Source organism: Cavia porcellus, unplaced genomic scaffold (assembly GCF_034190915.1).
Source record: "Cavia porcellus strain 051 isolate PalLab524CR breed Dunkin Hartley unplaced genomic scaffold, mCavPor4.1 scaffold_6, whole genome shotgun sequence".
Lineage (NCBI taxonomy): Eukaryota > Metazoa > Chordata > Mammalia > Rodentia > Caviidae > Cavia > Cavia porcellus.
Genome location: NW_026947489.1, coordinates 20,996,084 through 21,019,926, shown reverse-complemented (window position 1 = coordinate 21,019,926; position 23,843 = coordinate 20,996,084). Strand labels below are relative to the sequence as shown.

General features: G+C 50.5%; 1 protein-coding gene across 3 annotated transcripts in view; it reads right to left on the bottom strand.

Annotated features, from left to right (window-relative positions):
- Acan (aggrecan) overlaps window positions 1-23,843 on the bottom strand; it is a 61,676-nt gene that overhangs the window by 12,940 nt on the left and 24,893 nt on the right. For 2 of the 3 annotated variants that reach the window (XM_013158932.3, XM_013158933.3), the window contains exons 2-12: window positions 22,403-22,479; window positions 19,789-20,175; window positions 18,838-19,012; window positions 16,549-16,676; window positions 15,652-15,945; window positions 13,666-14,046; window positions 11,810-11,984; window positions 11,219-11,346; window positions 9,763-10,056; window positions 7,895-8,110; window positions 1,556-5,377 (exon numbers count right to left, since the gene is read on the bottom strand). In XM_013158932.3, the coding sequence (XP_013014386.2) occupies window positions 1,556-5,377; window positions 7,895-8,110; window positions 9,763-10,056; window positions 11,219-11,346; window positions 11,810-11,984; window positions 13,666-14,046; window positions 15,652-15,945; window positions 16,549-16,676; window positions 18,838-19,012; window positions 19,789-20,175; window positions 22,403-22,472 (6,070 nt within the window). In that variant the 5' untranslated portion in view covers window positions 22,473-22,479. Of the gene's footprint in view, window positions 1-872; window positions 953-1,555; window positions 5,378-7,894; window positions 8,111-9,762; window positions 10,057-11,218; window positions 11,347-11,809; window positions 11,985-13,665; window positions 14,047-15,651; window positions 15,946-16,548; window positions 16,677-18,837; window positions 19,013-19,788; window positions 20,176-22,402; window positions 22,480-23,843 lie in introns of all 3 variants that reach the window. The other variant, XM_063250027.1, reaches the window with a different exon arrangement.

Below are 23,843 nucleotides of genomic sequence, written 5' to 3'. Positions count from 1 at the left end.
CAATGACTCTCTTCTCTCTAGGACTGATCTGTTCATTTTTGTATGTGTCTCAGAACGGAGCTTTTTTTTAATGAAAGGCTTCAGAGAGAGGCTGGGCATCAGGGCATTGAAGCAGCGGAGACAGTGAATCTGACAACATGAGCTTGGAGACAACTGGGTAACGTCTGATGTTGAGAAAAGATAGCCACAAGCCTTGAACAGTCTGCACAGTGAACATTTTTGGGGTGGCTCCAGGCAGAGGGTCCCCAGGTTCCTTACCTTCCCCACTAGCTGCCTGACCCACAGCAAAGCCCCAACAGCTTCTAGAGTGGTGGACGCCCTGGGAAACCTGCCCTGGTCTTGCCACCCAAGGCCACAGATGCCAGTGCTGGTGACAAGTTCTCTGGGGTTTTCTGGCAGGGAAAAGGGGACCCAAACCCCATTGAGACCCAAGCATCAGAGGCCATATGGGACTTTCTGGTTGGGATCCTTCTGCACAGTGCAAGAGAGCGCCCCTCAGAGAGTTTCCTCCAAGGACAGAGGGGTGTGGCCACCATACTCCGAACTCAAACTTGCTTTGAAGTCTCAAGTTTTAGCGTAAAAATACAAGCATACTTTGTTCTTTACTCATTCAATAGTTACTGGCTTGCTAGAAAACTACTCATCAACCTACTTATTTAACAATTTTTTTTCCTGAACTCCTCATTAACTAGATGCTCTGGAAAGATGTGCTGTTTGCACTGTGACTTCTCTCCCCGATGTCTCTGTCACCGTGCCCTTCTCCTTCCCAATCTAAGAAGCCTGAAGCTGGAGCCTCAGCTGGCCTTGCTCACCTCCTCCTGCTGTGGGCCCCTCTGGGAAGGAGGTGGTCTAATGGTTGACATGGGTCTTACCTGGAGACATATGACACATTCCTCTGTCTCCTGGCAGGTCCCAGTGCCACAGGGCTTTTCTGCACAGGACCTGGCAGGGGCTGCAGTCCCCAGGGGAGAGTGCCCAGGGACTGCAAAGCCCTCAGCACAGTGAGAGGCGTGAAGCGCCCCCACGCAGAAAGCTAAGAAATAGCAGCGACTGAGGCCAGGTTCCTGGTGGCTGGGATGGTGGGCAGTGAGACAGTCAGGCCATAGCCAAATGACTGTAATTCCTTGGGTTGTGCAGGTTTTAGCCCAAAACAAAATAAATATTTGGACCTAAATGCCACCAGAAGAGTCACTCTTATCTTGAACGCACTCTGGGGGCATGGGGCCTGAGCAGAATTTTCAGCGTTAGCTAGGCATCCTTCCTTACCCAGCCCAATGCTCATGGTGAGTAATTTCACAGTGATGGAATTTATAAATGTGTAGTCTGTGCAATGCTAAATGCTTGCTTTTGGTATAGTTATGTTCTGCTTAAGCACCTCTGAGATTTTTTAAAATTTTATTTTACCAAATGAGGCTCAGAGACTTGCTGAAGCTGCACAGCTAATCTGCAGATCATTTGTGCTGGGAACCTTAAAGCTACGTGTGTCTCCCGCTACACTGCAGCTGCCCACAGTCTGGCTGGCCCAATGTGTTAAAGGTAAAGATCCCGACAATACCTGCCATGGAGGTTTCTGCTTCTCCGGATCCCTCTGACGAAGTGGGAGCGGTGGCGTCTGTCGGGAAGGTGGCTGTTTCAGCCGTGTGGGTCTCTTCTCCCGAGTACAAAGGGCTTGAGGACTCGACTTCTAGATGCACCTCTGCAGGGTGCTGGGTCCACTGGGTCTCTGGGGCGCCGGTGCTGATGGTGACATCCAGCCCTGGGCTGTGCACAGACAGTTCTCCGCTGGTTTCAGTCCTGTCCCCAGAAGCCACAGCAGTAGCCAAAGGTGGGCTAGAGGCCTCTATGTCCACCTGGGAGGTGGTGATTGACTTTTCATTCACTTCTGGGGCAGCTGACCCCTCCTGGGGGCCTCCCAGAAAGGTCCAGGGTCTGCTGCTTACGCCTAGGCCTGAGGCTTGATCAAGATCTGCTTCATGGAGGGCAGAGGTGGTTTCACTTGAATCAGGCGACCCAGACACCTCTCCACTGGCCACAGGGACAGCAGATGCCCTCACGCCAGCCTCAGGATAGGCAGATGACTCACTGCTGCCTTCTGGGACTGACGATGCCTCTACTCCAGGGCCAGGGAATGTTGATGTTGCTCCACTAATGTCCCCAGAGCCAGATGCTTCCCCACTGGCCTCAAAAAGCTGGGGTGTGTATGTCATAGGGGGCCTTTGGCCGAGTTCCTGGGAAACAGTTGCTTCTGTTACACCCTCCACCAACTCAGAAGTGATTAATGTGACTTCTGGAAGTCCCGAGGTCTCCCCGCTGCTGCTGGTGGCTGCAGAGGATTCTCCACTTACATCAGCAGTGCTGGAAAAGTCTCCACTAAAATATGGAGTACTCGGTGGCTCTCTGCTGGGTTCTACCAGCCCAGATTGCAGCCCGCTTTGGTCCAAAAATCCAGACTGGTCTCCAGACACTTCTGGTGCTCCAGAAGAAGCACCACTGAGTTCCAAAATGCCTGAAGACCCTTCGCCAGCTTCTTGGGCGGTTGGACTCTGCGTTACAGATTCCACCAAGGTTCTGTCTACAAGAGAGATGGTGGGGAACCCAGATGGAAGTCCACTGCCATCGTATGCTCCTGAGGGCAGACTGCTCCCAGCCTCAGCTCCAGAGAAATCTCCACTGACCTCAGCTACTCCACTCGGTAAGCCACTGAGTTCTGGAGCTGGGGATGTAAACCCACTGGAATCGATTGTTCCAGAAGATTGTTCACTGATGTCCACTCCCCCAGATGTGCCTGACAGATCCGTCTCCCCGGAAGGGAAGCCACTAAACTCCACGGATCCTAAGCCTTCTTCCTCTTTAAATGTAGTAGGAGTCACTTGCATCACACTGGTGTCCACAAATGTAATGCCAGAAGATTCCCCACTGCCACTCATAGTACCAGAAACCAGGTCAAGGATTCCCGGTGTTGTCCCGCTGACCTCTGGCAGTCCTGATGACTGTCCACTGAGATCAGGCCCTGTGGATGTTTCTCCACTCAGGTCTGTTATACCGAATGGTTGGCCACTGCCAAAAAGAACTCCAGATGCTTCTCCACTGACATCTGGTTGTCCGGAGGGCAGTTCACTGAGCTCTGTCACTCCAGATGTCTCCCCACTGGGGTAAGGAAATCCTGAAGGCTGCCCACTGACTTCAGAAATCCCAGATGTTCCCCCACTGATGTCAGAAAACTCAGATGGCTGTCCACTAACACCAAAGAATCCAGATGTTTCTCCACTGGTGTCAAGAGATCCAGATGCTTGGCCACTGACTTCAGTTCCTGAAGAGAGTCCACTTGTTCTCCCACTAATGTCCAGGTCATCAAAGGGCAGCCCAGATGCTTCTCCTGTGCCACTGATGCCAATGGTTCCCCTCCCTTCCAATTCACTTGCACTGGTGGCTGTGACCACTTCCACCAATGTAGAATCCACTAGGGAGACTGTTGGGAACCCGGATGGAAGTCCACTAAAGTCAGGCAGGCCAGAGGATGGGGCACTTCCAAAGTCCACTCCAGAATACTCACCACTAAATCCAGATGGAAGACCACTTGTGTCTGGAGCTTGTCCACTTCCGACAGTTTCAGAAGGCAGCTGACCAAAGGCCAGGTCTCCAGAAGCAGATCCTACCAAGTCTTCTTTTCCAGAATGCAACCCACTGAGGTCCTCTGCTCCAAAAGCTGAGGTCTCTAAACTCTCTCTTCCAGAAGAAAGTCCACTGAGGTCATCCCCTCCTCCAGAAACAGATGTCTCTATACCTTCTCCAGAAGGAAACCTGCTGATATCCTCTATTCCAGAGGTAGAAGTCTCTAGACCCTCTTCTCCAGAAGGAAACCCACTGACATCTTCCACTCCAGAGGCAGAGGTCTCTAGACCTTCTCTTCCAGTAGGAAGCACACTTATATCCTCCACTCCAGAGGCTGAAGTCTCTAGATCTCCTGAAGGAAGTCCACTGATATCGCCTACTCCAGAGGCAGAAGTTTCTAGACCTTCTTCTCCAGAAGGAAGCCCACTGACTTCCCCTATACCAGAGGTAGAAGTCTCTAGAACTTCTTCTCCAGAAGGAAGCCCACTGACTTCCCCTATTCCAGAGGTAGAAGTCTCTAGACCTTCTCCAGAAGGAAATCCACTCACTTCCTCTACTCCAGAGGCAGAAGTTTCTAGACCTTCTTCTCCAGAAGGAAGCCCACTGACTTCACCTATACCAGAGGTAGAAGTCTCTAGAACTTCTTCTCCAGAAGGAAGCCCACTGACTTCCCCTATACCAGAGGTGGAGGTCTCTAGAACTTCTCCAGAAGGAAGTCCACTGACTTCCCCTATACTAGAGGTAGAAGTCTCTAGAACTTCTCCAGAAGGAAGCCCACTGACTTCCCCTATACCAGAGGTAGAAGTCTCTAGAACTTCTCCAGAAGGAAGCCCACTGACTTCCCCTATTCCAGAGGTAGAAGTTTCTAGAACTTCTTCTCCAGAAGGAAGCCCACTGACTTCCCCTATACTAGAGGTAGAAGTCTCTAGAACTTCTTCTCCAGAAGGAAGCCCACTGACTTCCCCTATTCCAGAGGTGGAGGTCTCTAGAACTTCTCCAGAAGGAAGTCCACTGACTTCCCCTATACTAGAGGTAGAAGTCTCTAGAACTTCTCCAGAAGGAAGCCCACTGACTTCCCCTATTCCAGAGGTAGAAGTCTCTAGACCTTCTCCAGAAGGAAATCCACTCACTTCCTCTACTCCAGAGGCAGAAGTCTCTAGAACTTCTTCTCCAGAAGGAAGCCCACTGACTTCCCCTATACCAGAGGTGGAGGTCTCTACAATTTCTCCTGAAGGAAGTCCACTGACTTCTACTCCAGAAGCAGAAGTTTCTAGAGCTTCTCCTCCTGAAGGAAATCCACTGACTTCCCCTGCTCCAGAGGTAGAAGTCTCTAGAACTTCCTCTCCAGAAGGAAGCCTGCTGCCGTCCCATACCCCAGGGGCAGAGCTTTCTAGGTCTTCAGCTCCCGTGGGCAGCACTTCAATAGTAGGAATGCTGGACCACTCAATTCTGTCTTCATATCCTGGGGGCAGGCTGGAGACTACTGTAGGGGTGAGAACACTGGAGTCAAGGTCTCCAGAGGGCAGTCCACTTGCAGTGGCTCCTGGAGCTTCTCCACTGTCTGTGAAAGCACCACTGACATCAGGGGCCTCAGATGCCTCCTGGAAGTCTGGCAGCTCAGTGGCACTGGGCATTGCAGGAGAAGGTGTATATGGCTCCTGAGAGAAGGAAGGTGCTTCCCAGGCGGATGGTACTGCAGTTCCCCCCGGGCCCTCTGTGCTCTCCTCTGCTGCTGTGCCGGTGGGAGGCCATAGGGATGGGACCCCTGTAGGAAGACAGGAAGCCAGGTGAGGTGTGCGTGGAGTGACTCTGCTCCAGTGTAAGCTCATGCATGGACACTCAACTCTGTCCTACCCTGCGGAAACCTTTCCCCCAAGAGTACAGCCATGTTCAGATGCTTCACAATGGAATTGCTGCAATGGGGAAGAAGGGAGAAAAGGAGGGTTTTGTTTGTTTGTTTTGAAGACAGGATCTCACCTGTAGTTCAGGCTGGCCGTGAACTCACTGTGTAGCCCAGGCTGGCCTTGAACTTGTAACAGTCTTCTTACCTCAGCCTCCTGAGTACTGAGACCACAGCATGCACCAACATGCCCAGCTAGGAAGAAAACAAGGAAGGGAGGAAGAATGGAAAGAAGAAAGAAGGAACAAAGAAGGGCAGGAAGGAAGGAAGGAAGGAAGGAGAGGGGGACCAGGAAGCTCCCACCAGTCCCCTCAGGGCCACAGACTAACTAGGTTGTGCTTTGTGAGACACCAGGGAGCTACATCCACACAACACACTGGACACGGGGCTGCCACTGATGACAACCGCAGTCCCCCTTCAAGTACGTTACCATCTCTTGCATCTAAATCTGCGGTTTTAAAGCCTGGGCCCTGGACCAGCACCCTCTCGGGGGTTGATGGAGATGAAAATCCCCAGCCCTTGCCCTAACCTTGCTGCCCGGAAGCTCAGCTCCTTCATATGTGCTGGAAGGTGAGACCTGCCCATCTCAGTTGGTGCTGTTTGTTTTGGATTTTTTTCTTTCTCTTCTTATTTTCAGCACAGGGAACTGAACCCAGGGCCCCTGCGCTGAGCCTCCCCCATTCCCTTTCCTTTCTTCTTTTGAGGCAGAGGCTGCTAAGTTACCAAGTTTCCCCAGGCTGAATTTGAAATCCTCCTGACTCTGTCTGATGCTGGGACTATAGGCTTACACCCTATTCCCAGCTTCTGAGGCTGCTGTCTTTAAACATGTTGTTTACAGTTTTCAGTCTGAGAGTCTTATAATACAGGCATTGAAAACAGAGGGAAAAAAAAAAAACCTCACCATGCTAAATAATCATGGTCACATTCTTTTCTTTTGGTTTGGTTTTCTTTGGCATTTAGAAAACAACTAGCTGGGTTCTGAACCTTGCATGTACTTTGGCACTTATGTCCAGGCACACCGGAGTGCTGAAGAGGTTGGTGAGCTCCGGGTCCCTCCTTAAGACTGTTGGAGGGCTTGGGGATGGAAGTGTCACCATATAACTACATGAGTTTAGTGGTGTCCAGAGCAGCATGGCTATGCATTTTAACATATGCATGAGAAACAGGCTGCCAGGCCATTTACAGTCATAATCTGACAGTTCTCTGTTTAAATGATTTTTTTTAAAAGAAAAGTAATTGAAATGAAAAGGCACAGCATGAGCAATCCCACAGATGGCCCCAGCTGTGGCTGAAACCAGCACTGAAGTTAAAGATGCGCACTGGAGCACTGTGCCACTGGGCAGCACTCCACCAGAGGTGGCCAGGGTCCTCCTGTGCCAGGCCTTGCCCCCACCAGGCTCACAGGACTCAGTTGCTCTTGCCCTAGCAAGGGAGAGGAAAGGGCCATGAGCAGATGTTGCTGGGTGAGGTCTCAGGCTGGGATCCCACCTGCTCTATAGACGCCTCCTTTCCTCTGGCCTAGAAAGAGAGAGGCTTTGCAGCCCTAAGACCCGGCTGGGGAGCCAGGAGTGGAATGAATGTCTGGATGGACTGGTGGGAATTGCTGAGACTACCTTCCCATGCATATGTTTCCAGCTGCTGATGCTACCAGGCACGCACACTACTGTACACTGGTTTAATTCAGTGTTACCCAAGCTGGGAGTCACTAGACATTAACAATACTCCATGGGGAGGGGGACTTTTGAAGGCTCTGTGGCCAGGTTCATTTGGGACCTACTGCATACTTCTATGGCACATTAACCTATCTAAGGCTCTGAGAACATCTACAGGTTGGAAATCTACAGATCTTTTGGTAAACCATTTTCCCTAAACCTCAGGGGCACAAAACACTTCTTTCTGACAAGGTATGGGGACTGTGGCTTTCATCTCATGAAGTCCTTTCTGATTTAATCACGACATTTAGGATTTAGGAAGTTTTGGCAGGCCTGGGTCAAAGGAGGGTCATGGAAGAGAGAAGGGCAAGGAGAAAGGTTCGGATTTTTAACAGCTCCCCCTTTCCTGGCTCTTGACCTCTTTGGAGATCCTCCCACAGGTGAGGGCTTCTGTGCAGGACAGTGTGACTGAGGATCTCTGCTTGGCCCAGGGCTGGGGTGTGTGTGTAGGAGAAATGAAGGGACCAGAGAGAATGTGCGTGTGTGTTTCACCAACAAGGCTGTCCCAGTCACTCTGGGGCAGGTCCTAGAGCTCAAGTGGTCAAAGTTGTCTCAGCAGCACACTGGGCCGGTGTCAGGGCTGGGGCCATAGCTTGGGTCCTAGGGAAAGAAACCACCCCACTGTGCACACAGGCAGACAGGGGTGTGTGCCTTCAGGGGGTGCACTAACCTGGCAGAGGGGAGAGGCCCATTGTGGTGTAGACCGGTTCCCATTCCGTCTGGTTTTCTGGCCCAGTGGTGAAGTCTAGGACTGCAGTTGTCTCCTCTCTTAAAGGAATAACGGCCACACCAGGCACCGCTCGGGTGATGATCCAGTCCTCCAGGCCTGCTTGGGGTGTGGGTGTGCCACTCTCCTCTTCTCCTGGAGAGGGCACCCCTGGAACACCTAAAGAAGATGTGGTGGTGAGGAGACCTTCGGAGCCCCTGGGGTCCGCCAGGCTGTATAAGAGCCCTCTGGCCACCCAGCCACCTGCAGTTCTGTGAGATGGCTCTTTGCCCTCTTTTAAAATGAGACCTGCTTGCATCCAGTACACAATGTAATTATTCCCATTTTACAAAGGGGAAACTAAGGCATGGCACATTTATTAATCAGGCCCACTGATTTAAGGGCTTTTCAGTAGACCCTTTTTTTTTTTTTTTTGATACCAGGAATCAGACTTTGGGCTTTGTGCTTGCCAGGTAGGCGTTGTACTGCTGAGCTACATTCCCAGCTCAAGGCCAGTGACTTAGAAGGGGCAGAACTAATCTTTGAATTTAAGCATCTGGTGCGACATCGCCGTTCTCAGCTACTGTAGAATGTGGTCTGTCTTGGAGACAGAGACTATGTTTAAATACCACCAAAGCAGAAGGGTGGTATTTAAGTTCCATGCAGCCATCCTGGTGTTTGGAGGGGTGAAGGCAGGATCCACTGATGGGGCTAATTGTTCTGGCTTGGGGTTGGGGGTGTGGGCTTGGGGGCAGAAGACTGGAGGAGATCAGGAAGGAAAGATAACTTCTCTGCAGGATAATATCGGAAGCTGAGTACCCTGAGTGTCAGGATGGGGTATGGGGTTCATGGCATGGAGTGTACTGGGAGGCTGATTAACTGGGTTCTGTGGCCCAGGGCACAAGTAGGGGCTCATAAAATCCTCTGGGAAGGGACTGGGAGGCTTCTTCAGGCTGGTTAATTGGATTTAAAAAGTGACTTGGAAGTTTGAGAAACTTGGGAGCCATTAGGGTTTTTGTTTCCCTTAATATTATTTGGAAATGATCATGGACCCACAGGAAGCTTTAACAACACTCAGCTTTGATGTACGATACGGAAAACATGGCCTATATTATTCTACATTTACATTTTGGTCCCTGCACCCAGGCCATACTTTGCGATTGTGAGAACTCATCCAATCAGAGCCCAGCAACACTTTAGCCCCACTCTGCCTCCCCCGCTCATGGTGTTGCTTAATGACATCACTCAGATGTGTAAGGGTGATGATGGTTGACACATCAGAGTTGCCATAGCATAGGACAATAAAACATGAATTACAGTCGTTGAGAAAATACTTTCTTGGTTAAGCTCATCATGGAAACATTTTCAAGCAGGAGAGAATTTGACATGGGTGAACAAATTAAAACCATATATATATATATGCAAAACCTTATATATGTATATAATGCTTCATATGCATTATCCCAGTTTATATTTGTCTGCAACTGTTTATTTCAAAGCAGGAGCTATTTTTATCACCATTTGCAGATGAAGCAGAGAAACATTAAGTCACTTGCCCAGGGTCCCTTAGTTATTAAGTAGTAGGGACATAATTCAAACTCAGTTTGGCTCGATTTTGAGGTTCTTCACTTCCTCCTCTCTGTCTCTGGGAACTTTACACCTATGACCTTGTTTGTGTTAGCGTCAAAGCCTGAAGTCAAGCTAGCTTGAGTCGCCTCGCTTCCTTTCCTTGGTCTGCCGCGTGTTGAAGGCAGCTAGGGCCAGGAGGGGGCGCCCAGGGGAGGCACCCCTGGCGCAAGGGGTGGTGGAGGAGAAGCAGAACACGTGCATACCTTGGAAGCAGAAGGCGTGGTGGCGGGACAGCGGGTCCGGGAGGCCAGTCTGGTTGGGATAGAGGTAGACAGTCCTCACACCTGGCTTGTCCCCGCCGCAAGCTGGCCGCGGGGTGACGATGGGGTAGCGGAGGGTGCCGTCTGCCAGCCAGCCTGCATAGCACTTGTCCAGGCCACGCACCCAGGCCGCGTAGAGCTGGCCAGTGGTGGCCAGTGAGGCGTTTTGGGATTCACAGAATGCCAGCGCCTCATGGAAGGTGAACTGTTCCGGGCGCGTGGTGAAGAACACCTCCCCTGGGGACAGAGGTAGGTGGCATTGTGAACATCTACCCCTGTTCCCCAGGACAAAGATTCCCAGCCTCTCCAACCTATTGGCATTGGCTGACACCTGCCAACAGCCCAGGGCCGTCACTCCCTGTAGGCTGAGCCCTTAGGTGCCTCTGGTTTTCCTGGATTCAGGCCTTCTGGTGCTGAAAGAGGCAATGCCCCAGCAGAGCTGGCTGAGCTGGGCACAATTTGCAGGCCGTGCTTCTGCTCCTTACTTTCCTTCTGGATTCTCCATCACACGTGGGTGCCCTCCCCTTGGCTAAGGCCCCTCTCATTCCAACAACCTGAGCCTTGCACTTGCCAGGGAGCCTCAAGAATGCTGTTGATCAGCCCTGCCACCCTGTGAGCTCCACAAGGACAGGGTTGGGTCCCAGCACCCAGTACAGCACCCAGGTGTGTGTGTGTGTGGGGGCTGACAACTATTTAACAGCTGCTTGTGCCAGGCACCTTTTACATGCATCTCACTTAATACTAAAAAAAGCTTCTAATGTGGCACATTTTATAGATGAGAAACAGCCTGGAGAGGTGAGGTAACCTGCCCGGGATCCTGAAACAGTGGGTGGTGGTTCTGAAATTTTTCCATAACCCCAGCATTCCTCAAATTGTATTCAGTGGGACAGTGATTTGCTGATTTCCTTTTTGTTTGTTTTTTGTTTTTCTGGAGACAGGCTGGTCTAAGTGCTGGTGCTACCTGTGTGTGCCACTACATCCTGCCAGGTGATTTTCATTGAAATTAAAAAGTTGTGAAATAAAATAAAGGCCTGTGGTTGAATAAGCTTGGATCAGTCTAAGGTAAAGAGATTTCATATTGTAGGACTTCCCAGAGCCTTTCATTTGCTCTTGGGCAATGGACTCTATGTGTCAGAGCATATGTGCCATTTGTTGGGAATAGATTAATTTATGCACCCCCAGGATTCATGGCTTTGCAAGGAGCTGAGGCTTTGCAGTGCTGGGGAGCCACCAGAGCCCTGGGAGACGGGAAAGGGGATGGAGGCCCAGGGCTGCATGGGCCTGCTTCCTTAAACAGCACCCTGGCTCTTGGAAGGTAGGGAGGGGATGGGACTGGGGGTGCTAATTCCCTTCCTCTTGGTCCCTCTCATCCCTGCCCATCTAGGACGGGGAGCCTTACCTTCGAGCTTGTCCACATAGCAGTAGACGTCATAGGTTTCTGAAGATGGACGGATACCGTAGGACCTCACTCCGGGGCTGCTGTCCTTGTCACCCACACACGGCGTCCGTGGGCTCACAATGGGGTACCTACAAAGGAGGGTGAGATGGAGATTGAGCGCCCATTCTGGGGGTTTCAGGGTACAGGGAGGTGGGCAGAGTGTGTCTTGGGGTGTCTGATGGGATTCAATCCAACATAGCAAGTTCCCTGGAGGTGGGGGGGGGGCAGCGGTTGGTCCCAGCTTCAGAAGACAGCCTGCTACTCAGAAGGGCACTGGTCATGCTGGAAGGGACCATGGGATTACAGAAGGGGTTTTCTAGAGCAGGGGCCTCCTCTGTATGTCTCGTGGGGGCAAAATTACCTAAAATTTAATATAGTGCCCTCACTGACCTTTCCGATTACGATTCTGTTCTGCGGAGACGTTTAGGGAGAAGCTAAGGAGTCACCCATAAGCAAGTTAGTCCATGCAGTGCTGAGCGCTATACCCCGACCAAGGCTCCTTCGGCCAGGTCCCTGGAAGTGGGCGGCTGGAGGAGGGGGGTGATCCTTTACCTGACGGTCTGGTCCTGCAGCCAGCCGGCGTCGCACTGCTCATAGCCTGCCTCGTAGGCTGCCTGGAGCTGCTCCGGGGAGGCCATGACAGCGCCCGCACTCAGGCAGGCCTGTTGCGCCTGCTCGAAGGTCAGCGAGTAGCGGGTGGAGCCGGGCCGATAGTGGAACACGACCCCTAGGTGGCGCAGAGGGGAGAGGAGCCAGAGTCACTCCCAGCTGCGCATGTGCGATCCTGAGCCTAGCCCTCCCTTCCGTGCATTGGATCGCTTGCTTGCTTGCTTGATTTTTTGCATTGGATTTTTGTGGGCAGTTTAGGCTGAAATCTCACCTAGTGGCACCGAGGGTGGCCGTGCCTGTCTGCTCCTTCACTGGCATGCCACCATGACCCTAAGGAGGCCACACCAGAATGTCCCTCCTCTTTATGGACTTGAGTTTGGGAAACAGTCATGTGACATCTTAGCTCTCTGGACATTTTCTGGACCCAAGGACCAGTCTTCCCCTCCTCCCCAGAACTGCACAGGAACTGTTTCAGGCTTTGGGAGTCGTACAACCTCTGTCATAACCACTCTACTCCACTGCAGTCGTCCAGCTCAGCCCCAAACAGCCCATTAACAAATGAGTATGGCTCATTGCAATCACATTTTATTTATGGACACTGAAATTTGAATTCATTTAATTTTCTTGTGTCACACTCGTTAGTTTGACCCTCCTCCTCCAACTATTTAGGAGTGTAAAATCCTTTCTTAGTTCGTGGACACATTGGAACCGCTGGGTTTGGCCCATTGACAACAGTTTGCTGACCTTTGCCCTGGCAAGGTGGATGGGCAGGGATAGGCCCCAGGGGTCACCCAGGTTTTTAAGTGGGTCCAATTTGGGGCAGTGCCTGATGGGGCAGGAAGGGGCTGGGCTAGGAGGAGTCCCAGTTCTCCCCTCCACTTAGATCTGTGATACTTTCATTTGCTTGACTTATAAGGGGTGATTGAAATATATGGTGAATGGTTAAATGGGAAAAACGTATTACAGTAAAGGACACATTACCATTAACCCCCTCCAAAGACAACGCCTCGATTTGAACACACTTATCCCATCATCCTGCCTTTCTGGAGCAGCTCTGGAAGTACACTTTCCTGAGAGTCTTTACAAGGTGTGATTAAAAAAACCATGGTAACTTATGCTGCTGAGTGCCACTTAACAGAAAGGCAGCCTCCCAAACATATTATGGTATGTCCTGATCCACCTTATTCGCTGGATTGGGTACCATTCAACTTGTTATTTTTTCCCCAAAGTCAAAATGACTATGAAAGATAAACATTTGGAATCAAAATCAGGGCACTGAGTCAGCCATTGACTGTACAACTAAAGACACTTAGGAAAGAGGACTCCAGAGCTGCTTCAGAAAGTGGCAAGAATGATGAGATAAATGTGTCTAAGTCAAGGGGGCGTATTTGAGGGGGAATAATGCCAACATGTCTTTTACTGTAATAAAATTTTAAAACATTTAAATATTCACAGTACGTTTCGATCACATCTCACCTGTCCTGATCTTCACATAGGACTTCACTGAAGATTAGTGGTTTGTGACAAAAGAGTGGACATGACTGGTATGGCCTGTCCAAAACTGAGAAACTGTCTTCCACCCCCAGGTTCTGAGAGACATGCTCAGGCCTTGCGGGTGGGAGAGAGTGGCAGGACAGATGGCTGTGGCTGAGGGCCAGCCCCAAGTGGGTACACACTGAAGACATGTTTTGTTTAGCTGGAGAGAGAAGAAGATGATCCCAGGCCCCAGGTGAAGCGCAGCCAGATGGCTCCTGGCTTCTAGGCCTGCTCCAGGCATCCTGCCACAGGTAAAAACTTACCACCCAGCTGCCCAGGGACCTCGGCTGCTCCGGGGGCAATGGTCACCGGCACAACCAGGTCCTCACTGGTGAAGGATGTAGGGCGGGATTCCTCAGGAAAGCCCCAGGGCTTGGTGATCTCCTCAGTCCCATTCTCAGCCTCAGGGAAGGCTGTGACCTCCATGTCAGGGGCAAACGTGAAGGACTTCTCGGGCTCCAGGTCGGTAGGGGAGACCTCGAAGTCCGGTTTCACTGTGTGGATCACGTTGCCACGGGCTTCCCCCTCTGTGATGTTTCGGGGCAGAGGCAGCTCCATATCGGGCCAGGTGACTGTCTGGATGGTGATGTCCTCCTCACCACCCACACTGAAGAAATTTTCTGGGATGTCCACAAAGTCTTCACCTGGGGCAAGGCACAAAGGCAGATTTAACCATTCTGCCATACCTCCTCCCCTCCTGGGCTGCCTGCATGTCTTTGGCTGCCTGAGCACAGTTGTCCCCTGGTATCTATGTGGACAGATCCCAGAGCCTCAAGTGGTCACCAAAATCTTCAGAGATGCTCAAGTTCCTTATATAAAAAGTATACTATTTGCACAGAACCTCCCAGACATCCTGCTATGTACATTTCTAGTTTACTTATAGTACTTAATACATTATAAATGCTACATCAGTGGCTTTTGTGTTGTTTAAGGAATAACAGCAAGAAAAGAGATCCATACAGCTTCAGTACAGACACAGTCCCCCTCCCCCAAATATTTTCGAGCTGGGATTGGCTGAACCGGTAGATTCTCGCAAAATATCAGCCAATCAGCATATTGTTTACAAATCAGTCCCAGCCTGCTGCTTACATCACTGAACTTAGGACTCCCCTAAGGGCAAGCCTAATGAGTTATAAAGCCCAATTGTCAGATCTTGCAAACGCTATAGTTCATGAATGGATGAAGGTGGCACTGGAGAAGAGCCAGCCTCATGATTCTGGACAAATGAGGAGCTGGCAGAAAAGGCCAGTTAATCAATAAGGAGGAAATAGATGAGTTGATCCTTCTGAAGAGGGGTTAGACTACCAAAAGTTTAAGAGAGGGTGTGGAGGGGAGGAGTCCTAGTTATTTCTTGCACAAGCAATCCTCTTTGTGAAAGATCAAACTATGCAACTGAAACATGAAGTGATCTGTCATTATTGCCAATTCTGTTGAAAAAGCTATGAAACTTGTCAGCTGTGTTATTCATCTTTCTCCAGAATTAAGCACTTATCTGATGTATGTTAAATATAAGAAAAAATATTTTAAATAGTTTATTTTATTTTTTCATAATATAGCCCCTAGCTTTCTGTTCTTTCAATAACACTTAGGCCCTCTTTTTAACTCAATGTATTTAGTTTCAATCTTTTTTATTTACTTGCAGTATAGGTGCTTGAACCAAGTCTTTGCCTTGAGCTACAATCTCAGCCCTTTTTAAGTTTTGAGACAGGGCCTTGCTAAGTTGCAAAATTGCTGAAGTTGGGCTGGAACTTTCAATCCTCCTGCCTCAGCTTCCCAGGGTGCGGAGATTACAAGCATGTATCAAAATGGTTGGTTTAAGTCAATTTAAAAGGGCTTATAACTGCCTTCTTATGGGCTCATGGCCTCGTAAAAGGGCCCCACCATCTTCCACAGAGTAACTATTTCTCTAGTGCACAGCCAGTGACAGTAAGGCTCAGAGCCTTAGACGTTCCCAGGGTTGCATGATCAGAGGCGGCAGAGCTGACTCAAGCCTAAGAAAACAGAGTGATGCTTTCCCCTTGTTCTGTGTGGCTCTGATGACACAGGGGTGGACATACTGTAGTTTCCCATGTCTCTGCCTTAGGAACCCGCAAAAATGGGAGGCAGGTTTGATACAATATAAGCTTCAGGTACCCACAGACCCCTTTGAAGTGACAAACTAATCCCAGCCTTCCCTTTCCAAGCCTGTCTCTTCCTCTGGGACCTGATGTCAGGGCAGTGAGTCCCTTTCTGCATAGCCCCAGCCCTACCTGTGTAGCAGATGGCGTCGTAGCGGGATGAGGGGTCGGGGTACCCGGTCTGGTTGGCATGCAGGTAGACGGTCCTCACGCCCAGGAGGTTGCCCCCACAGTTGGGCCGGGCCTTGGAGATGGGGTAGCGCACACTGCGGTCAGCTAGCCAGCCAGCGCTGCACATGTCCATGCCTCCCTGCCAGGCCAGGTAGAGCTGGCCTGTGGTGGCCAGGCGCGCGCCCAGCCGTCGGCACTCGCTGGCAGCTTCCTGGAAGGTGAACTTCTCCGGGGATGTTGCGTAGAAGACCTCGCCTGGGCAGGACACGGGTGACCTGGTGAGATCTCCCCCTTCCCTGACCTGAGTCCCCAGTGACCCACGGTTTTCCTCCACGTTTGAACCCACAAAGCCGTATCTCAGATCTTGCCCGTAATATCCCACTTTCCATCTGTTTCTGGACTTTTAGGGCAGGATGGCACTAATGTCCTGAAACAGGACCAAGAGAAAAGCAGCCAGAATGGCAATGCTTGATCATATGAGAAATTCTAGAGGAGTCTGGCTAAAAGCATTTTGCTCAGCTGCTTGCTGCGCAGTTTTCCACCACTAGGGGCGCCTTCCTCCGCATCAAGGCGTTGCGAGTTCAAAGCAAATCTCTAAGGTTCTAATTGCAATGGGAAAACAGGGCTTTGAAGGCACAGTGTACCAGAAAGTCAAAGAGACAAGGGTCTGGGTTTGGAAGACACAAGGCCAGGTGAAAGTCTTCCCTTGACAGGGACTTTTGGGTCCAGTAGTGACATTAAACAGTTTGCAGGCGTTTGGGTCACTAGCCCCTCTCGCTGGTGGGCAGAGAGGGATCCAGACCGCAGCACTTCCAAGCCCCTTTTGGCAGAGGAGGATTTGCCATCGGGCAGCCTCACCCTCCATCTCCTCGGCGAAGCAGTACACGTCGTAGGTCTCGTTGGTGTCCCGGATACCATAGGTTCTCACCCCTGGGAACTCGTCCTTGTCCCCGTAGCAGCCTTCTCGGGGAGTGTGGATGGGGTACCTGTCAGGGATTGGAGGTAGACTGTGACCCTGAGACAGAGGCCTGTCCCTGCTCGGTGCCCTGTAGCCTGGTCTTTTGCAGTGGGAAGGACATCGGAACATTGATTGCATTTGACTGTGTCTGCTCGGAATCCATCCCCTCTCTGCGTCTCCAAGTACAGCATTATGGGGCAAAAGCAGGTGGCCTTTTACTGAATATTTATTGGTGCCAAACATACTCTATCCAAGGCCTACAAACTGTCTCTGTAAACTGCCAGATAAAAGGCTTAAAAAATATTTTTTTTGGTACTGGGGATTGAACCCAGGGCCTTTGCACTGATTTATGTCTCCAGCCCTTTTTTTTATTTTGAGACAAGGACTTGCTAGGTCCCCGAGTTCCCCAGCCAGGCTGGGTTTGAACTTTTGATCCTCCCGCCTCAGTCTCCCAGAATGGTAAGTACTTTGGGCTTTTCAGGGTGTCTGGGATGACTACTCAACTGAGGTAGGGAGTAGAGGAAGAATAAGTAGCCATGCAATAGCACTGGGCAAAAATTGAGAAACCAGATGGAGCAAGCACAGCCATGTCAAAACATTGGGAAGCCAACTGGTAAAGGTTATCCTGTACTCCCTAGACCCTAGGAATGCACAAAGCCACAGCATCCAGCCCTGGCCCTTGACTTGCAGTTTTGATCCTCCCTTCCTGTGGGCTTTAGGTGCCATGACACGTCCTCTAAATCCTCATGTGGTCAAAAACTCTCCCTCCAAATGGGTGACTGAGTCACATATCCCGTTGGGCCATGATTCCTGTCCATTTCCAGCTGTGGATCCGCCCAAAGTCCCAGGACCTTAAGAGACCCAGTGCCCGACTGTAAGTGGGGGGAGGTTTTCTCACTGGCCCACTGCCACCCTGAGGAGCGTACTTTCATTTCTTCCCTCTTAATCAATCTTTCTCTTATTCCTCCGTTCTGTCTTTATTAAGGATACCAAGCCTGGAAACGACTCCCCTGAGACTCTTCATATGAGGACACAGATACCACAGTAGCACAGAGTGGTCACAGGTAATATATAACTGCATGGGGGCATCTGTGTTCCAATAAAACTTTATTTTCAGAAGCAAGGGTTTGGGTTTGGCCCAAGAGCTGTAGTTTGTTGGATTCTGCTCAGTGTCATTTGACTCTCACATCAATTTAAGGAGGCAGTGATATAAAGACTCTGTCTTACACTTAAGAAATGGGGATTCTGAGATGCAAGATCACTCAGCTTCCTGCACCCGCCCTGAGACTTGAGTCCAGCTCTTTTCCAGGCTAATTTGTGAGCTCTTACATCACCCTGGCCTTTTGTCTCATTTTGCTCATATATTGAGTCTTATGTTTAGCGTGTGTGTGTGTGTGTGTGTGTGTGTGTGTGTGTGTGTCCTGAGCTCTCTTTGATATGTAAGATCACAAAGCCATTTTGATTGTTCTCCTGAGGTTTAGAGGTTATGGCTTGTAGGGTGAGCGCTTAGAGCTCCCTGGACTGAAGAGTACAGGTGTCCTCCCGGGCACCAGCACTGTGCTGAGAACTTCTGGGGCAGAGCTGTCTCCGTGCTGCTTTGCTATCTGTTCTGGGTGCTGCTCACAGTTAAAAGATGCACAAGAAGCTTAGATATATGTCTTGCATTAGAAACAAGAAGAACATGAGGTGATTTACAAAAATATATAAAGCACCAAAGTCAAAAAACAAAACAAACTGAACGTGGTGGTACACTCCTGTAATCCCCAGGACTCTGGGGGAGGTTGAAGCAGGAGGATCACAAGTTTGAGCCCAGCTTGGGCACCTTAGCTACATAGTATGACCTTGTGTCAAAATAAAAAAAATTTTTAAAGGCCTTAGGTGTAGCTCAGAGTGAAGGCTCTGGATTCAATTGTAGGACCCAGTCAAAAGAATCAAACCAAAGCAAAGCAGATGAGTAAGTGAAGAAGCCTTGGCAAAAGAAACAGTGGGCAGGAGAGTAATAAAAGGCAGCCCCTCTTCCATCTGGAGAGAATGACCAAAGTATAACCAGGCCCCTAACTAAGCTAGCTCAGTGTCACGCTGGCATGAGCCCATGCCAGTCAGTGCTCCATCGCCAGCCCCTCTGTGCTGTGGCCTCTGAGCTGGCCCAGTCCCGAGTCCCTCCACTAGCCTGGTGGGCGGTCACTCACCGCACAGTCTGGTCAGCCAGCCAGCCCGCGTCACATTGGTGGAAGCCGTCCTCGTAGGCGGCCTGGAGCTGCTCGGGTGTCGCGATGATGGCACTGTTCTGTAGGCAGGCCCGTTGGGCCCTGTCGAAGTCCAGGGTGTAGCGCGTGGAGATGGCTCTGTAGTGGAACACGATGCCTGCCAGAGGCACCCGGTGAGATGGTCAGGGGCAGCAGCGGCCACGATGCCCCCTCAGAATCACAGCAGTGATCCAGGGACCCTTAGGAACGTGGACCCCTCTTCACCTTTGCATGACCCCTGGCACCTTGCTGGAACACTCCCAGTAACATGGAACCCACTGCCTCACAAGGCCTTTCTTTCTGAATACTTCTAATAATTCTGGTGATCAGGAAGTTCTTTGAACTTAACTAAAATCTACCCCCTTATTAGTTTTTGTCACTCCAGGAGCCCAGATTGGTTTTCGAGAAGGGTCCCCAGCATCGTCAGCCCAAGGTCATCCTGCTAGAGAAAGGATTCCAGGGGGTGCTCAGTCTGTTCTCTGGCTTCTGGAATTGAGAATGGGGCAGGGGGGTGGTGGTGGTGGTGGTGGTGGAGGACGAGCAGAAGGAGAAAGAGAGGGAGGAGGAGATTAAAGACACCTGACTCATTTAAAGGGTGACTTTAGGCAAATCATTTAACCTCAGTTTGCTTATTGGCAAAATAAACACAATCACCGAAGTCCGCCTGACCACTGGTTTGCTGTGAAGCACAATCTGCCTCTCCCTGTGATCGTGGCCAGAGAGTATTCAGTACCCCTCAAAGTTCAGAGAGAAGGGCACTCCCAGCCCCACATTACAGAGGCAGAAGCTGAGGCTGAGCCTCTTGACTGAGGTACCAGCCTGCCTTGTTGTCGTGGTGAGGACCCCACCTGGCTCTTCCTGCAGGGGAAGTGGTGTCCCTATGAGGGCTCTCACCTTTCACCAGGACCTCCAGGGTGGCCTCACTGTCCTCAAGGCCGTGCATCACCTCGCAGCGATAGATCCCGGAGTCGTTGGAGCGCAGGTGCTGGATTTCCAAGGTGGCATCGCTGGGGATGGCTGGGTAGCTGGGCAGAGAGACCCTGTCCTGGTAAGCGCTGTTGACCCTCACACGCCCCTCAGTGGCCACCAGCAGGACCACTTCCTTCTCCTTGGAAATGCGACTCCACTTGATCCTCGGGGAGAGGGGGGCGGTGGAGGGGGCAGTGGTCACAGGGTGCATGGGATCGATGAAGTAGCAGGGGATGGTGACGGAGGTCCCCAGGAGGACTTTCAGCGGGGATGGTTGAGGGATGCTCACACTCAACGCATTGTCGTGGTCCGCTGGAGAAAGTGAGGTGGACAACAGGCCTGTTAGCACCCCGAGAGGACCGCCTGGGCTCCCCTATCCCCCCTGGAAAGGCAAAATGCTACATGCGTGCTGTGTCTTTGACCAGGGATCCCCAGGAGGCCTTATTATGCCCTTTGCAAGACCTCAGGACACAAATCGCACAGCCAGGAGTGAGACCCACAGTCCAGACTACCTCTGTTTCTCAGACTGGGGTTTCCCAGGGGGATGCCAAGCCATAGGATAAACAGGACCCATTTTTTTTGAGAGATGGCTTGACTCCAAGGTTTTGGAAAAGAATTATGTTGAGGTCTAAAAAATTTTCATGGGGATATGAAATGTTGTACCAACTTTTAAAGCTGAGGTACAAAATTTCACGGATGTGTCTGTTTTGGGAACATCTGCTTGGGGTGTTGGGTTGGGGAACTGGCTGGAGAAGCATTGGAGAGATCAGACATTTCCCTCCAAGGAGGGTCACACTGTGGGGTAGGATCAGCTACACAAGAATCATGGAGCGCATTGGTAGGGAAGAGGCAGCGTGTTTACCAAGTCCAGTTTGCCTGGCACGGGAGAGAAACAGCTTTTTCTAACGTAGTGTCTTTCCTGGTGGGTCCTAACCTTATGGAACCCTGTCTCTCAGGAGCACCTATAGGCAGAAGGCAAAATGCTTCCGGTGCGTGTGGGAGCCGCAGGGTGAGGAGGGGGCAGTGTGGAGTCCAGGGGTGGTCTTTGATGTCTGGACAGTCTCCACCAGCCTCTATCACAAACATCTCTGTCTGAACCCCCAGCACTGACAGCCACAGCTTGGTTTTGCAGTGTTGGGTCACATGTGGCAGCTCAGGATTACTGCAGCACCCCGATGATGGGCAGCTGTTAAAGCTCTCAGCCAACCCTAGTGGTTCACTGGTGCGGATACTCCACCTCCCTGGGATGGGAAGGGGTGTGTGTGTGTGTGTGTGTGTGTGTTGCTGGGGATTGAATCCAAGGCCTTTGACCTGAGCTACATCTCCAGCATTTTTTATTTTTTATTTTGAGATAGGGTTCTGCTAAGTCTCTAAATTGCTCAAGCTGGGTTCAGACTTCTGCTCCTCCTGCCTCAGTTTCCAAGATATGCCCCACTATACCCAGCAGGTTTTGGGTATCTGTGGAACCAAAAGCAGCTGTACAAGTGGAGGGCCACAGATCATAGGTGATGAATCACGTCAATGGACTGTGACATAAAAGCTGTTGCATCGTCCTATTTGGCAATGGTATTTTTCAAAATGACCTAAACAGCCAGATTCAAATTTAGCATTCCTAGACTCCTTAGAGCTTTGTATTGGGACGTCGTGGCCTGGTGGGAAAGGAGGCGCCAGGGCCCATCTCAGGGGTTCACCGACTTTGCACCGGATGGGGGTCTTGTGTACATACTGGGGTGCTCTCCACCCTCCATGCCAGCTTCTTCTGCATCCCATGCAAATAGTTATTTCTCAGTCCTTTCCTGTTGCCTTGGCGGGAGGGGCACTCACATGAGGGCTGTGATCCCCCAGGGGAGGAAGGTCCCATGGTGGTCCAGGAAGTGGCCAGGAGGACCACTGTGGACAGGGAATTCAGGCATCCAGTACCCCCAGTATGGTGGACATGTCCCATTGACCTGCAGATGCTCACTCTTTGGGTGAGGGTCAGGCAGGGGAGGGATCTACATCACAGGGTCCTGCACAGGGGTCTCCTGTGTTTGATCTGAGGGAGATTCATTCCACTTTGGGGTCAGTGGGGGTTACCTTGTTCATTTGGGCTAGGGCTTGGTTTTCAGGCATGGAGCAGGTGCCCACCCTGTGTGGAGACCAGCTGAGACTTCTGAGAGAGTCCAGACCATTAAAGCCGAGACCATCATGTCACTTTGGGCTTCTGTGATGCTCCCAGCTCCACCTGGAAGCTCATCTCTGTTCGTCTCTCTGTGTCCTGCCCCAGATGGTGTGCACAGTGCAAGTTGTGTGTGACCTCAGAGAAAGGCACTGGGCAGAGGTCCAACTAGGATCTGTCCTCTGTGTCCTTGCTACAAGGCTGGTGGCCAGCCGCCAATGGTCTGAGCAAGGCTTTCCCAAGGCACTGTGGCCAGGAGAAGGCAAGGGGGGTGGGAATTGTGTCCTTGAGACTAACAAGCACCTGGTTCGGTGCCCAGGACTCAGAACCTACCACTAAGCACCTAGTAAATAAATGGGCTATGTGTGGGAATGTCCTTACCTGAAGCTTCTTCTAAGATGGCAGCTGTGATGACCCTCAAAGTCACAAAAACGAAGAATAAAGTGGTCATAGTTCACCTGAAAGAGGAAGGCAGAGGCTCATTAAAGCATGGGGACATGGAGGAGGGTCAAGTGACCTGAAATCATGTCTAGACCATTCATGGAGAAATTATCTTTTTCCTCCCAGAATCTTCACTGGTTTCCACATTTAATTCCAGGCATTATACTGATGGACTCAACCTCCCATCTTTCTGTGAACACTCCTTTGAACAAATCTTGTGACGCTTGGTGTTAGCGATCAACTTGTCTGGGCCATAGCGACCCTAAACATTTAGTCAAACACTGTTCTGCTGTGTCTAGGGGGTTTCTGAATGAGACAATCATGTGAAGTAGCAGACTGAATAAAGTAAGTTCCCCTCTTCCTTGTGGGTGGGCCTCACTTCATTGGGTGAAAGCTTGAAAAGGGCAGATCAAGAGCCTTCCTCTGAAGAAGAGAATTCTTCCTCTCTGATGGCTTTCAAACTACAACAACATTCTTTTTCTTCCCTTCAAACTTGAACTGAAGCAGCTCTCCTAGGTTTCCAGTTTTTCAGGTTCCCTTCAGAACTTGGGACTTGCTGGTTTCCATCATTGTGTGAACAAATTCCTTATGATCTCTCTGTCTGTTTCTTACACCACACACACACACACACACACACACACACACACACACACAGAGTCATGTGCTATATAAAAATATCCATGTCAGTGATAGGCCCCGTATCTGAGGGTATAAAGAAATCTGTGTTGCCAGCTGTATCAAAGAACAGCACAGGCAAATACGTGGGTAATGATAACAAACGATTAGCCCACTGGTTTAGGTATTTCTTATATTTTACTTTTTGCCATTATTTTAGTGTGTTCTTTCTCAACTTAGCAAACAAGTTTACTATAAAACAGTTCACTGTGGTAAACAGCATGGCCTCATCCATCTTGTCTTTTTGTTTTTGTTTGGGACAGGGTATCCCTGTGTAGTTCAGACTGGCTTTGAACTCACTTATGTAGCCCAGACAAGGCTGGCTTTGAACTTGTGATCCTCTTGCCTCAGCTTCCCAAGTGCTGGGATTAAAGTCATGTGCCTCTACTCATGGATCCGATTTGTCATTACTGTGACCCTTGGTCACACTGAGAGGCCACGAGGAGTGATTGGCCTGTGCCACTTAAGGTCCCTATAAGTGTACTCTGTGATGCTCACACAGTGACAAAACTGTCTAACTCTGCAGTTCTCCAAAAGTATCCCCATTGTTAAGAGATGTGTTAAAATATATATAATACATAGGGAGATTAAGACATATTGTAAGTGTCTAAATAAATAATTATTTTAGTAAGACACATTGCCATTAACATTTGGCTCCCAGCACCCTCCTCCATTGCTTCAAACACACTCGCCCCACCGTTCTTGG